The 15,030-nt window shown below is 30.3% G+C and overlaps 4 protein-coding genes across 9 annotated transcripts; 2 read left to right on the top strand and 2 right to left on the bottom strand.

Annotated features, from left to right (window-relative positions):
- The first annotated feature begins 141 nt into the window (after window positions 1-141).
- LOC123714870 (mitochondrial ornithine transporter 1) lies at window positions 142-6,099 on the top strand. 6 transcript variants are annotated; one of them, XM_045669497.1, is made up of 7 exons: window positions 142-191; window positions 621-744; window positions 816-1,060; window positions 1,699-1,845; window positions 2,400-2,532; window positions 4,537-4,734; window positions 5,930-6,099. In XM_045669497.1, exons 2-7 carry the CDS (start codon window positions 675-677, stop codon window positions 6,049-6,051), a joined length of 915 nt encoding a protein of 304 aa, XP_045525453.1. In that variant the 5' UTR covers window positions 142-191; window positions 621-674; the 3' UTR covers window positions 6,052-6,099. The 6 variants fall into 6 exon arrangements, with proteins under 6 accessions (XP_045525453.1, XP_045525450.1, XP_045525451.1 ...); XM_045669494.1 differs by lacking the exon at window positions 142-191 and adding an exon at window positions 282-395; XM_045669495.1 differs by lacking the exon at window positions 142-191 and adding an exon at window positions 282-510 and having other exon boundaries at window positions 647-744.
- A 614-nt stretch (window positions 6,100-6,713) lies between these two features.
- On the top strand, window positions 6,714-7,626 carry LOC123715063. The gene is made up of 2 exons (XM_045669880.1): window positions 6,714-7,057; window positions 7,395-7,626. Exons 1-2 carry the CDS (start codon window positions 6,759-6,761, stop codon window positions 7,624-7,626), a joined length of 531 nt encoding a protein of 176 aa, XP_045525836.1. The 5' UTR covers window positions 6,714-6,758.
- A 632-nt stretch (window positions 7,627-8,258) lies between these two features.
- LOC123714823 (S-phase kinase-associated protein 1) lies at window positions 8,259-9,798 on the bottom strand. Its single transcript, XM_045669387.1, has 2 exons — window positions 9,599-9,798; window positions 8,259-9,513 (listed from the first exon to the last, which is right to left on the bottom strand). The coding sequence occupies exon 2, from the start codon at window positions 9,511-9,513 to the stop codon at window positions 9,025-9,027; it is 489 nt and encodes a 162-aa protein (XP_045525343.1). The 5' UTR covers window positions 9,599-9,798; the 3' UTR covers window positions 8,259-9,024.
- A 2,580-nt stretch (window positions 9,799-12,378) lies between these two features.
- Window positions 12,379-14,258, bottom strand: LOC123714822 (transmembrane reductase CYB561D2-like). Its single transcript, XM_045669386.1, has 2 exons — window positions 13,602-14,258; window positions 12,379-13,525 (listed from the first exon to the last, which is right to left on the bottom strand). Exons 1-2 carry the CDS (start codon window positions 13,782-13,784, stop codon window positions 13,004-13,006), a joined length of 705 nt encoding a protein of 234 aa, XP_045525342.1. The 5' UTR covers window positions 13,785-14,258; the 3' UTR covers window positions 12,379-13,003.
- Window positions 14,259-15,030: the final 772 nt, after the last annotated feature.

The raw sequence follows: 15,030 nt of genomic DNA, 5'->3' as shown, positions 1-15,030 counted from the left end.
CTGTTTATATTTCGATTTTTCGATCTGTAAATTGATGCTGTGTTATGTGTAAGCTACGACCTAAAAGTTTTTTTTTTAATTTTTAGTTTACTATCTATCTATTCTATTTTATGATTGGCAGATTAACATAATCAAAAATATTGAAGATGAAAATAGGTTGTTGGTTGGTTGTTGAATAAGGGATTAAAATTGTAAGTGATCTGACATTTTTGTTATTTAACTCTGTGAAGAAAAATCTTAGTCGTAGTCTGTGTAACTGATAAGCGTTATCAGATTCAGAAATCAGTTATCCCCATCAATCAGATTTACTAATATTGTTTTAAACTTCATATAATTAGTCTATGAAAGGTTGTGAAGTTGATAACCAGTGGAATTATTACTATAATTATTACTTAGTAAGCACAAACTTATAGAAACAGGTTTTTTTATATTCTTGACTATATCATTATTTTATATTTAAATATTATCAAGATTTAAAATATTCATTTAATCAGGAATTGTATTCAAAAGGTATAGCAATAATAATTTAAAAAATCTAATCACTCTTTATCATAAGGAAATCGTTTTATCTGTTCGCGTAATTTTTATTTATACCTTGCTTCATGTTTTTAAATTTCCAGATTATAATTATTTGCAAACTTTTCAAAACACAGAATTAAGTAATAGACAGGAACATGGCACACTCAACAGGGTCTGGAAACACTATAAAAAGCGGTTTGATTGATTTTACGGCTGGTTCTCTCGGTAAATATAATCTCTTAATTCCTCCAACTTAGTTTCAACTCACACATTGAGTTTAAAACTGAATATTCCAGGTGGGGTAGCTGTAGTTTATGTTGGCCAGCCATTGGATACAGTAAAAGTTAAAATGCAAACATTTCCACACCTATACAATGGTATGGTAGACTGTTTGAAACAGACATTTAAAAATGATGGTGTTGTAAGAGGTTTATATGCTGGAACAACTCCTGCTATAATGGCTAATGTAGCAGAAAATTCAGTTTTGTTTGCTGCCTATGGATACTGCCAAAAATTTGTTTGTAAACTCACTGGCACAGAGGTAACTATAGCAATATTTTATAAATTTATGATGCAATCTAGCTTTTATTATGCAATTGACACTTATTAAAACAAAACGCCAGTGTCCATTACAATTTAGGATGTTTTGTTTTGTGAACTTTACATATTCCTGATTGTTTTGTTTTATTATTTTACAATAAAATATGTAGCTGTAATAACTATCTTTAGTAAATGCAATAAATTATTCTAAATTTTAAGAGGTCAAGATTAGTTTGTTGCCTTGTTAATATGACCTTTAAAGCAAGATTTTCCTATATCTAGGTCTAAGTTTTTATTTAAACCATTGTAGTCTCTCTCTCTTTGTTATTTTTATAAACATACCTTGTGTCTTCTATGGAAACATGTCTGAAAACACTTAAAAGTTTTATTTTTAACTTAACTATGAGAAATAATATTTTAAATTCAAGCATATTCTACCTATTCTTAAAATAATATGTTTATTACATTATTTGTCAATATTATCTCTAAAAATTATATCTCATGTTGAAATTATTAATATGCCTATTTTTATCCAAAAAAAATCATATAACATTTGGTAACACACACAGCATTACTAGCCAAAAAATCTAACTCTGTTATCACCATACTATTCATACAATTTTTTTTATTTTTTTTTAGAAAGTAGAGCAACTATCCACCATGGGCAATGCCTCAGCTGGGTTCTTGGCTGCCTTCTTCTCATCATTTACCCTCTGTCCTACAGAACTGATCAAGTGCCAGCTGCAAGCGATGAGAGAAGTTAATGTGCAGGGTTCACAAACAGTTGTATGATGCTTCTTACTTCTTTGGGTATTTTGAGTACATTATATTTAATTGGCCATTTCTTATGGATCTTATTACTTACAATTATGCCTATGGTATAGGGTACAAAGTTGTCTGTATTTATTTGATATAATTAATGTTATTATCTTTGCTTTTAATTAATGCATTACTAGAATACTAAATAACTGGTTAATAACTTTAGAGATAAATTTATAAAGCTACCCACTGAAGTATTTCCGAACCAATTCGACTTAGGGTCCTTCAAGAAAAGAGCGTACCAATTCTTGAAAGGCCGGCAACGCACTTGCGAGCCTTCTGGCAATGTGAGTGTCCATGGGCGGCGGTATCGCTTCACATCAGTTGAGCCTCTTGCCCGTGAGCCTCTTGCCCGTTTGCCTGCTATTACATAAAAAAAAACAGCATTTGAAATTGTTCCTCTTCTCTTCCATTTAGGAGGAACCAGTTTACATTATATAGATAAATATGATATGAGTTCTAAAGCTAATCCATAAAAATACAGAGCAATCTTTTTTATTCATATTAAAAAAATATTTCAGATGAAGATAACACCGTTGCAATTAACACAACAGATATTTAAGGAATATGGTATTCAAGGACTTTTTAGAGGTTTAGTGCCAACAATAATGAGGGAAATGCCAGGGTATTTCTTCTTCTTTGGGGGATATGAAGGTACCTATATTTTTTTAATATTACAAACTATCAGATCTCTAGAACTAAAATTATTTTAAATGGTATGTTATATTTTTTTACAACTGTTACTAATCCATTGGGTTGTTTGTTAAAATAAACCTTAAATTTTTTTTTTCTATAACGTTATCTTTTAATTGTGATGATGAGAGAGTGAGTGCTTGCTTAAACAAAACATTTTAAGAACCTTTAACCGTTAAGTAGTAGAAGAGAGTATCTATGATTCCCTGATTTCGTTGTTATGTGAATTTCTAGATTCAATAAAATCATCATTTTTGAACAGAGAATAAAACTAGTCTAAAAGAATGCAAAGATTTTAAATTTCCGTTGTTTTTTAATTGTTTCCGGTTTTTTTATATATAACTAAGCTGTTAGATAAGCAACGATTACATAAAATAGTAAAACTTTAATCTTTTTCTACGCGTGAACATAATTTAACAGATATATATATCAGATATAAAATATTCAGAATGATTTAGGTTTTATGGACGGAGCTCTGAGAAGTACAATTTGTAATTTGATAAATAATGAGATCATTAAGTTCTGTACAAATAAGATAATAGTTATAATGATACGTACCGAGATTATGATAAACAATCTTCACAATATTAAAACTTGTTCATTTGACCTAGAATTTAATCATTATCATTTAATAATGCCAATTATTTCATGGCTTGTTCAATGCTAGAATAATTTATAAGCTATTTTTCGTGTTGCAATTTTTTGCTGAAATATAATTAACACAAATTGCATTTTTTTCCCGCCGGTTTATGTTTAACATTTAAAGGACACTTTGAAATGTACTCTTATTTTGTCAAATCTGCATAAGTACCAAATGTCCTATAACCATAGAGCCGAGTTGGCCTAGTGGCTTCAGGTCTCTCGTCTCGTCGCCGGTTCGATCCTCGTCTGTGGACGAATGGACCTCCTATATATGTGCGCGCATTTAATAATCGTTAAAAATCGACGGCGTGTGTCAAACACGGGAGATTGATCACCTACTTGCCCATTAGATTAACAAATGATGTTCTTGAAACATATATAGAAACCTCGTATAGATATATATGCTCGGACCTAAAAAGGTTTCAGCGTGACTGGTTTAATTTTTAATAATTAATATATTTTTTGTTTTAACCATAAAACAGATACTTCTCACCAACTTAAAACAACATATACATACTTATTTTTAAAGACATGTGACGCGCATGGTCACGCCCTGAATTTCTATGCAGAGAAAAATTTCAATCTAATTCTTAATAAAAAAAAAATTGATTTGTAATTAATTTTCTTGAAATTTTTAAACGAACTAACTTTACATGTCTGTAGAATTGTAAACTACAAATGTAATTGCTTAAAATTCGTAGATTTTTAACAGTAAAAAATAAATAAGTATTTGCCGCCTAGAGTCTGTGCGGAACGAACTGGCGTACGACATCGTCATTTATGAGAATATCTTTAAAAATAGTAGTAGCTTCCATAATTATTGTACTCGTAATAACGACAAAGTTAGCACACCAACCACAAGGCTGCATAAAACGAGAAATTCTTTCCACAGCATTTGTATACGTTTAAAAAAAAATTTTATAGAGGACAAATCTTTGTTTTTAATTTATTTTATTATTATGAATTAACGATTAATTACTTAAGATGTCATGCGGAACATGGTGTTATAGTTGCAGCTCCTTACAAACATTGTGTAAAACAAAAAACTTGGCGATTAAAAAGAGTGGCGGAGAGTTTATTGCCAGTTCTTCTCTTCCGTTCTAAGCCCTTGATTTGAGAACTGGCAGTAAATGTAAAATAAGAAGCATTCCACATGTATTTATTTTTTGACGTTCATAAGTGTACCTACATTGTGTTACCTATACAAATAAATGATTTTGATTGATTGATCGAAGAATAATGACGTAACATTCGATTCTCTTTTCGAAAGACGTTATTCCATTATAAAAAATCGCCTATATGGGAATTACAATTTTATTATAGGTACGAGAGAGTTTCTAGCTAAGCCGGGTCAGTCGAAGGACGACATCGGTTTCCTAAAGACGATGGTAGCTGGTGCAGTGGGTGGCTGTGTTCTATGGACCGTAATATTTCCATCTGACGTCATCAAATCTCGGATACAGATATCGAACAAGAAACAAAAATTCCTTACAGTTGGAATGGATATTGTGAGAAATGAAGGTAAATTGTCAAAATAGAATACTAAAACATATTGTATTATTTAGCGACACATCACACTTTGATAAATTATTCATTACGGCACAGGTTAGAGATCAATTCCACGATGTTAGTATCACCAAGTTTTCACAAAATTTTGATAGGACGACGTTATTTCTATAAATATAATTAAGTCTATACAAAAATAAAACTAATCTTCAGTAGTCGCCTCAACGTTGTAGTCGATCCGATTAGTTCCTATCTCTTACCAACTTCATTCACCCTGGGTGAGTGTGATTAATTTGTCCATCTGTGGGTCTTACAACCTGCACACGTGCCAGCCTCTATCAGCTGCCTAGCATAGTGTCTTAATAGTTTTGTTGCTACCAGATATTTTTAGTCCTGCCATCTTCTCTGTTTTTCTCTGACAAGCTATTGTCTTTCTTCAACCTTTTTAGAGCAAGTCTGGCCTTACATCTATGTACAAGGCTTTTTACTTTACTCCATATGAATCTCTGGTTTTTTATGTTCTCCATTATACTCCAGCATAAAATGTCGGAAACCCAAGTAACTCCTATTTTTCTATAGAATTTTTAACTGACGCTATTTCTAGCCTAGATGTCTATTTATCTACAGAAAGGAGCTGTATAGAAATTACTAAATTGTTACACCATGTTTTTAAACTGTAATTTGAGAGCGGAACTGGCTGTTATCCAATAAGTATTGGTTATAAAATAATTTCTGAATACTATTTTGTTTTCTTTTTTGAAATAAATCAATTTATTTTATAACAATAATTAACTGGTTTAACATATGATGAGGAGCGTGATGTAAGGGTTGCAGGTACTGACAAAAATTTTGTAAAAAAACTAAACCTTGTATACAGGTGTTGTGTACATGAATTATTAAAAGTGAAGTGAAGTAAAAATAACGCATGTTCTTCTAAAAAAAATCATATTTTGGGTATTACTTGAAAAAAAATTTTTTTTGAGCGCTGGATAACTGTCTCATGCGGGGTCCAAGGATTATCCATCTTTTCTGGGACACGTGTATAAGATGGACGTCTTAGTTCTTTCGTTTGTTCATTAATCACCTAAATGATTTTAAATAAAATTTGCAAGCCTTTAAAAAAAGTTTAACAGTAAAAGCCGGCAACGCCTTCGTATAACTGGTGGTTATAAGGTGGCACTTAGATAATTAAAATAATGTTCAATTTCAGGGGCTCTGGCCTTATTCAACGGATTAAAACCGACACTGGTGAGGACAATACCAGCCACAGCAGTACTCTTTGTGATATATGAATACTCAAAGAAATTCATGCATCAGTCATTTGGGGACTGATTTTATTGTTACTATAATCTGTGTATAATATATGTGTGTTATAGATTTGTTAAATTGTGTTTTATTTACAAAGTTCGTTAGTTTTCGCAAAGAGAGGAAAATAAAAATTCCTTTGAACTACAAAAATATCTTTCCATAAGGAAATCTTATAAGTATAACCCTTACTTGTCCAAATACATCCATAAATTATTTAATTAGAAAAGGGTACCTCTACAAAACTTTTTAAATTTAGTTATGATTTTTGGAAGCACTGTTGGCCTAGTGTAAACGTTCGATTCTTAAAACTGAGATGGTACTATCATGTCTAGTTCTATTTACACACTTGTACGGTGAAGGAAACATCGTGTGAATACTGGCATAGACTCAAAAACTCACAGCTTGTGTCAGGCACGGTAGTCTGACAATTTGCCTGTTAGGAGTGCTGTGTAGAACAAAAAGAACTTAAGCAGATATCCGAAGCCCCTTGGATTTGGTTTTTACAGTTTTATGTGTCTGCTTCATTGATAATTTTTCTTAGCTTTGAGGTTTAAGAATACCCATAACCTTTTATACCCTAATACTTTTAACTATGAAATGTTCCATCCTTATGACGTAAAAGAACTTGTCGAGTTTTTAGAATACTTATGAAGAACCTTTTTAAAGTTAAACTGGCTGTAATTTGAAATCTGTCATAGGAACATCTGGAATTATTAATAAATACCGCTACCATGTCCAGTGATGATTTCCAAGTACAAGACGTCTACAGGTATTCAAGGAAGTCATATAAAAACAATCACATCAATAATATACATTATTCAGAAAATCGAAGAGAAAATGACTTAGATTCGCCCAGAAGTGATATTTTAAGAGTTCCTGACGCGCGCTGCAGCAGTTGCGACGATTCTGAAGGAGAAATAGCCAATATTTTGCATAAAAAATGTCCTGTTATAGCATTGGCTCAGCAACAGCTCCAAAAAATACTAGACGAAACTGACAAGTTGTTGTGTGATAATACACAATGTTGCAGGTATAATTCGTTAACAATTTGACTTCAACTTTGAAAACATGTTAATTGTTAACTTTTTTCATATACCACGCATTATGTAGGCATTAGATGCCTGCCCCAATCAAACGCTGATATACAATAGAAACGTACATAACGTATCTACTTTATATCAGCAATCAGCATATAACGTAGAGATTCTAGGATTGTAGGTTATTTATTGATATGCTTAACTGGCGGAGAAATCCCCAGAAATATTGAAATTCTCTTGTTAAAACACTTTAACCAGCTAGGACTGTGATCTTCAAATTTGTGTGACAATGAAAATTACACATTTACCTGCTTTTAACCATTATTCCAGATCTATCTATGATTTTGTGGATATATGCAGAGACGCACTCAGACACCAAAACCGATGCGTATGCGTTTTAGTTTTTCTGATTATTGCTTCATTTTTCATTGGTCTAATATTTGGTGCTGCTTCGTGCGGTACATATCTACGAAAATTTAACAGTCCTATACTTTCATGTATTGATAATTACTTTATAACTGAAAGGTATCATCAAGATGATTTAAATAGGCTTATTGTTTGAAGCAGCCATTTTGATATGTTTTACTAAGATTTATTGTAGTGTAGGTAAATAAATAATTATCATAAATTATAGTTTTTATACAGGACACAACTTTAGGTTTCTTTTTGTGTTAGAAACACTAGGATAACTGACTGTGGAACATGACTACATTTAATCCCTATTCATTACACTGGTTTTGAAAACTGAAGTTTTGTCCGAAATAAGTCATCAGGCTTTGGTTAATTAATTGTCTTCAATATTTAACAAAAGCCATTATTAATCAATATGAATTCCAAACTTTATGTAATATATTTCAACACATTCATGATATCCATAGGTATACTACTATTTAATTTACAGATGAAAATACTCATAAAGATATGTTAATGATAAAGTTTCGATCTTTAATATAAGAATATATATATATGAAAAATTATTATGCTAACATAAATTAAACAAACACATGAAATGGCTGCCAAAACACTTGCCATGTAAGAGTCCATGGGCGAAGGTATCAACATTAGGTGAGCTTCCTGGCTGTTTGCCACATGTTAGATAAAAAAAATTACACATTTTTTTTCTATGTTAGTGTAAATTTACCTTATCATTCTATAATGCATAAAAGCTTATTAATCTACACAGAATTAAAACAATATTGTTTTCAATCTTTATTAAAGTTCATTTACAATAAGCATTGAAAAACTAAGGAACAAATTTAAAGTATGTGTTGGAATCCAATCACAAATTTGTCATCATTCAATTTTTTTAAACAATCCAGTTAACACAGCTTTAGTTAAATAGAAATCCTATCATGGAAACTAAGTATATTTAAGTGGAACATATAGATTATTTAAATATAATCAGAAACTCACAATGAGCAAAAGGGGTTGTTCACATTACATAAATGTGGTATTCATAATTAAATAAATTCTCTTATGATAAGCTAAATTTATCAGAGTATCTAACATGCAGTTAACATATTACCATACCTAGTATACATCAAATACTGTCTTGGTAATTGGCTAAATATTACAAGGGATATTATGACCACAACTATACACAGAATTTATATTTTAATAATTTATTCAATTAGAATGATTAGTATTTACTTGAATAGTGAGAACTATCTCATAGGTACATAGATAAGTTTAATAGTAACAATAGTGTCAAATTGATGAATGCATTTAAAGTATGGCTAAAAAAATGTATGAGGCTTTTAATTAATATTTTGTCATCTGTAACTTTAGTCAGCACAACCTTACAATTAACTGACAATCTGTAATTTAGCCTTTAAGTAATGTGAAAGCTTGACCAAACTATTAATAATTTAACTATAGGAAATAATTTGCACATGTACATTACAAGTGTCTTTTGAGAAATTTTACAACTTTTTTAAAAACATACATCATAATCGAAACTTTACTTCTCTTCACACCACTCATTTTCTTTACGGACTTGTTCTTCCTCAGCAGCAGTAAAGTCATTCTTAATGTTAAATGTTTTTCGGATCTCCTCAGGTGTTTTGCCTTTAATCATGTTGGCTACGGTCTTGCATGTTACATCCAATAAACCCTTTATGTCTAAATAGTTGGCGGCTAAAATTAACTCAAACAATGTACCCTGATCAACTTTCAAGAAATCTGCATCCCATGACGATATGTCGTCAGTTCTCTTTTCTTTATTCTCATCATCTTCAGGTAGAGGAGGATCATCTTTATGATAAGTGGCCCATTGAATAACCTTTTTTAGAATAGCGGAGTTGACGTTGGGAAGAGGCACTATTTCTTCTTCGTCGTCGTCCATGCCCAAATCTTCTAACATAGTTTTTATCGTAACTGAGCATTTGGCTATCTCAACATCAACATCAAATATTTCAGTATCAGAAGACTGTAGTTTTATGTTCGGCATCTGAAAAAAAAACAATTTTTATAAGAAACAATGTCGATTTTCGGCGCCATCTTATAAATAAGGAAAATCATCGCAGCTTACTTACCTTTGTTAATTATGTAGTTTTTGAATCAATAAAGTGTTGTTACTATTTAGATTGTAACAGTAACTTTATATATGTCGTGGAAAAAACCGAGATTAAACTGTTTAATCGAATTTAACTAGTGCACAAAATACAAAGAATTAAACACTTGAGCATATACCAAAATTAAATATCACACTGCAATCTCCATAGATAATATTCTTTATTCCAATTTCCCCTGCTCATGTTGACAGGCTAGACAACGAATATCACGTCAATGTCTTTAATCATAGCCTTAACGTTGTCTGTGGTAACGTACGTCAATATTAGAACGGTTCCAAATCGGTAGAGAACGTTATGTTGTGATAATGTTAGACATTCAAATAAAGCAATATACTGTTAAATTATTAATCATAATACCTAAATGACCAGGTCTTCTTTCTAATTGACGTATTAATAATAAAATAATAAAATTTTATAATTATTATACAATGTGTATATGTACAAATTAAAATGATAAAGCACAAGAGCTGAACGACTTCTAAAATTAGAATTAAATCCGTTAAGCCACGATTGGTCACAATAATAATGAGTATGTAGTAAAAATATGGATAGTTCCCAATGACATTTTTTACAAGAGACGTTGCGCGAAAGAAAGGGGAAAATCTATCTAGTAGCAGAACCCCGCGCCGGCCATCCCCTGGCCCCTGCACTGCCTCACGGTAAGTAAGGCACCTTTGACGGTTGACTCTCAGACCCCAGTCGATTTGTCGATGTAGCCTGTAACCGAAATTGGTTATGTAATTTGCCCACGCGCAGGTCCCAACGCCTTATGCGCGCGTATTTATCTTAAGTTCTACGAATAAAGAAGTTGTAATTTGTATGAACCCAATATGAATTAATAAGTTATGTTAAAATAGTGGTAGTAGCTTAAGAATCTAAGAATAGAAACACCAATTAACTATAGGTTAAAAATAAATGTAAACTAATATTTGCTAACAACAAATAGAATTTTCTGAGCATCACTAAAAGTTCACAGTTAAAGTGAAGTCCCGCAAAAAAAGCAAGAACCTTAGAAACAGCAGTAAGTTTATTACCTTCATATTGTATTTAAAGACGCTTACGTTTTACTTAACAAGTATAAATAATGTATGTCATTAAATAATAATTTGCATACCCAAAATAATCGTCGTACTTGCAACATAAAGTAGATCGACTACGTATGGTTTTTACGTTAACTTTATTAACCTGAGTTAAATTTAAACAAACGTAAACCTTTTGTGTGTATTACATTCCATAGATATATTAATTATAGGCTACACTTGAGGTTTATTGAAAATTGAAATATTCATACGACACTTCTGAACATCTATAAAAGTAAACAATCGCATCCTATTAATCGTAATTGTTATGATTTCCACACAAGTCATTAGTGAACTTTACGTCCCGATTGTAGGTAAATTCTAGGCGGCGTTGCCGTTTTTCACCGCTGTCTAGTATATATGAATTTGCAAGGGTGTTAAATGTATTGACACATTTTACCTCAATTTATTTGCACGGAAAAGTGTGTTTCTTAATTATAAACGTGTTTCTTGTACGTTTACGTACGTATGTTAATATGCATATTGGCACTGATATCCTTTAAATAGAAAAATATATGTGATTACGTTTTAAACACGTTGTATAGTAAATAAGTTTATATAATAACAACAACAAATAAAATCTAGTGGTGCTACAAGTTTTTTTAGTCTCGGCTTTAGATTTCTGTAACTGATTTATGATTGTTAATTTCTAATAGAGGAAATAAGCCTGGTACACGCCCACAACTTTTTGGGTATAAGGCATACCGGTTTCCTTACTGTTATCGTTCACTGTATGAGCGATTAAATTTCGTGCACAGGAATTGCATTGTCGGCTAGCCGGGGATCGAATCTATGAACTAGAGACAAGATTCGCACGCTGAAGCTACTAGAGCAACACTTACAGGCAAAAGCTTTAATAAGCTATATTTATAATGGAATTTTATTAAATAAAACAACATAGGTGTGTACACACTTATATAGTTATTAGTAGTGAAATGTACTACACAATTGCAATAATATAGTAGGAATATTGATTTAAGCAAGTTTGATATACCCTTAATTAGACACACTTTATTATAATATGCTTAATACTAAACCCACAAAACATTAATAAAAGAATTTATTTATAAAGCATAAAATTACTTTTAAAATTTTTTGGCACATTGGAAAATGTATGTAGTATATAGTCTAACCAATCCATTACAGCACCACATTTTATTTAACATATTGAATAAGCGTCATTAAAACATTAGCATACTATGAAATAATTTACTTAAATGGAAATCCAAAAGGATACCAATAATGATAACAAATATACCCAAATTAAGACTTAAAATTATATTTAACATGTCTAGCAACAACACAGACTCATTTTAGATGACTTCATGATAACCTTGTAAATATAGAGAGCAGACATCAATTTATCAATACAAAATACATTTCTTTCTCCAATAAAGTCTACTTAAAATTACACTTAACTTTTTCAATACACTAGTATTGTTCAAATCAATATAATTTAATTTTCATACATATACATTTTTATTAAAACTACATTATAATAAATTTTAAATGTTTATCTAATAAAAAAATTGCGCTCAATATGTACGTTGAAATATATTTTTTTCATTTTGATGTTATAATTTAGTTTTTTTAATTATTTTAAAATGTAAACTTATAGTAACAATATAGTTTTATATAAAAATTTGGCAGTATATACTAATAAAAAAATTAGAAATTTTCAGTCATAAAAGTTTTTTATACAAAACATTTTTAAAAAAATCAGATCAAAGTTTATAAACTATATTACTTCATTTCAAATAATTATTCAGTAAAGATTGTATAGAGATTAAAAATAGAGTACAAAATAATGTGCCAATACTTTTTACGGTATTTTTTTTATTATTATATAGGAATCATTTTGGCTTAAGCATAGCATTTGGTAATAATTTACATTAAATAGTAATTAATTATAAATATCTGAGACTAAGTAAGTAGTAATCTAATTTAAAAAAAAACTTATGTTTCTGAAATACTGAAATGATAGGTTGAAATTGTGTTGCTAAATGCTAAGGGTAAGCATACTTAGCACTCTTTTATTGCTGGAGTCACACAACAAATAATTTTTTTATACATGTTAAAAGAGATGTAACCTTTTCTGTTACAGCATATGTTCTTTATAGCAAATAAGTGTTTAATTATTGCAATCCTATAAGCTACACTTAGAATAATGGAGGCATAACTAGTATGTCTTTTGGTAAAGAAAACAGCAAAAAAACTAAGCATAATTAAAGATTAAAGATGGAATGATAATGAATAAATTATTCTTTTAAAACATTAAAAATTTCATCTAATAGTTAGAGCTCACATATCCAAATCTTTCCTTTAGACGAAAATATACCTTTAGGGTTGGTCGTAAAATTGTCAGAGTTAGAACTATTAATACCAGTATTATTGAGAGGAACCTTAAAACCTCTCCAAAAGTCCACCAATTTGAAAAATTTCCTAAAACTATAGTTATCACTCCTAAACAAAGTGTAATTAACCCGACAGAAGCATGTATTACTTTTATGTAAATTGGTGCCAAGTAGTCTTTTAGCTTTAGACTATATAGGGTGGTGAGTCCCCCAAGACTAGTCAAAAAAGTAAAAATAATGGCAGCTAAACCAAATTTGGCATGCAAGGAGACAAAATGTGGCTTATCATTAATGATTTTATTTATCATTATTATAATAAAACCTGTCAGTATGATTGTTGCCGCAACCAGTTGAAGTACCCAGTGCCTTGCACTTCGAAGGCGTATAGGCATCCACTCTGTTGCAAAATCTCCAGGAGTGACAGCATTGACAGCACTACACATAAATATCAGCCACTGTAAGGGAAATAGAAAATAAATATTTGTTTTTCCATGTAGCATAAAATGTGTAACATTTAAATTAATTATTTACCCCCATTGACATGAGAATTGGATGAAAGGAAAACAAAGACACTCCATCGCGAAAGCAGCAATATATTATAATCCCATTAAAAATTAGGGCTGCACTATTATTAATGAGATTCATGTAGCTTGGTTTTAAATTACTAGGTGGTACAAGGTTTGTAGATTCTGATGTGCCGTCAGTCGCAGGCATATTTACGTTACCAAGACGGTCAGTGTCGAGCGGCGGTTGCAAATTGCAAACTTTTACTTAAAAATGGTAGGTGTACAACCAAACGTTTCTAAATGAGCACTTTGTTCTTTTCGAAATAAACAGTCACTAATGAAACTATCTTAGCGCGTAAAAGGTATTATTAATAATGATTAAAATATGCAGGAATGTTCCACTTCCAAGCATTCTTTATTAATTTTTCCATTGCGCATGTGAAAGCTGAAATCTACACGAGATAGTCGTTTGACCCTTATCTACTCCTGAATATTTGAAAACTATCGAATAATGGAATGATGAATTTACTTAGTCTAGTTGTTTTAGTGTTATTTAAAGACTATAAATGTTATTAAAACATATTGATTTCAGTACAAAGATAATGTATAATCTATAAATGTTATTGTAATAGAAATGAGAGATATACAATTTCGAGACTCGTCACTATTCAACCCGCCGTACGTCAACTGTCAGCACTTAGCACTGAATGAACTGAACTGAACAAAGAAAAAAGAAAATGGACTAATAAAAAATTTGCGCTCAATATGTACGTTGAAATATTTTTTTTTCATTTGGATGTTATAATTGAGTTTTTTTAATTATTTTAAAATGTAAACTTATAGTAACAATATAGTTTTATATAAAAAATTTGGCAGTATATACTAATAAAAAAATTAGAAATTTTCAGTCATAAAAGGTTTTTATACAAAACATTTTTTAAAAAATCAGATAAAAGTTTATAAACTATATTACTTCATTTCAAATAATTATTCAGTAAAGATTGTATAGATATTAAAAATAGAGTACAAAATAATGTGCCAATACTTTTTACGGTATTTTTTTATTATTATATAGGAATCATTTTGGCTTAAGCATAGCATTTGGTAATAATTTACATTAAATAGTAATTAATTATAAATATCTGAGACTAAGTAAGTAGTAATCTAATTTTTTAAAAAAAGTATGTTTCTGAATTCTATTCATAAATGATAACTGACAGTCTACCTTTTAATTATCAGTCTGTATTGTGTTACGGACAACGGTATTTTATTCAGAATTAATATAGAATATGTATAATGCTGTAAATACGAGAACAAAGAAAAAATAAAATGGACTAGAAGTATTAAAAAAGACCGTTCGTAAATTACTAAAGATATTCATCATATTATTAGATTAAATTTTATTGTTTAATTTATTTGTAAACTTATTCAGTATTTTCTTCTTTTGAGCATCT

Source organism: Pieris brassicae, chromosome 10, assembly GCF_905147105.1.
Source record: "Pieris brassicae chromosome 10, ilPieBrab1.1, whole genome shotgun sequence".
NCBI lineage: Eukaryota > Metazoa > Arthropoda > Insecta > Lepidoptera > Pieridae > Pieris > Pieris brassicae.
Note: the sequence above shows the minus strand (reverse complement) of the source record. Positions and strands in the feature narration are given on the sequence as shown.

Coding starts and splice junctions, on each gene's coding strand:
- LOC123715063 (XM_045669880.1), top strand. CDS start 6,759: ATGTCCAGTGATGATTTCCAAGTACAAGACGTCTACAGGTATTCAAGG. Junction 7,058..7,394: donor GATAATACACAATGTTGCAG/GTATAATTCGTT, acceptor CCATTATTCCAG/ATCTATCTATGATTTTGTGG.
- LOC123714823 (XM_045669387.1), bottom strand. CDS start 9,513: ATGCCGAACATAAAACTACAGTCTTCTGATACTGAAATATTTGATGTT.
- LOC123714870 (XM_045669497.1), top strand. CDS start 675: ATGGCACACTCAACAGGGTCTGGAAACACTATAAAAAGCGGTTTGATT. Junction 745..815: donor TTTTACGGCTGGTTCTCTCG/GTAAATATAATC, acceptor TGAATATTCCAG/GTGGGGTAGCTGTAGTTTAT. Junction 1,846..2,399: donor TGCAGGGTTCACAAACAGTT/GTATGATGCTTC, acceptor AAAATATTTCAG/ATGAAGATAACACCGTTGCA.
- LOC123714822 (XM_045669386.1), bottom strand. CDS start 13,784: ATGCCTGCGACTGACGGCACATCAGAATCTACAAACCTTGTACCACCT. Junction 13,526..13,601: donor CAATTCTCATGTCAATGGGG/GTAAATAATTAA, acceptor TTTCCCTTACAG/TGGCTGATATTTATGTGTAG.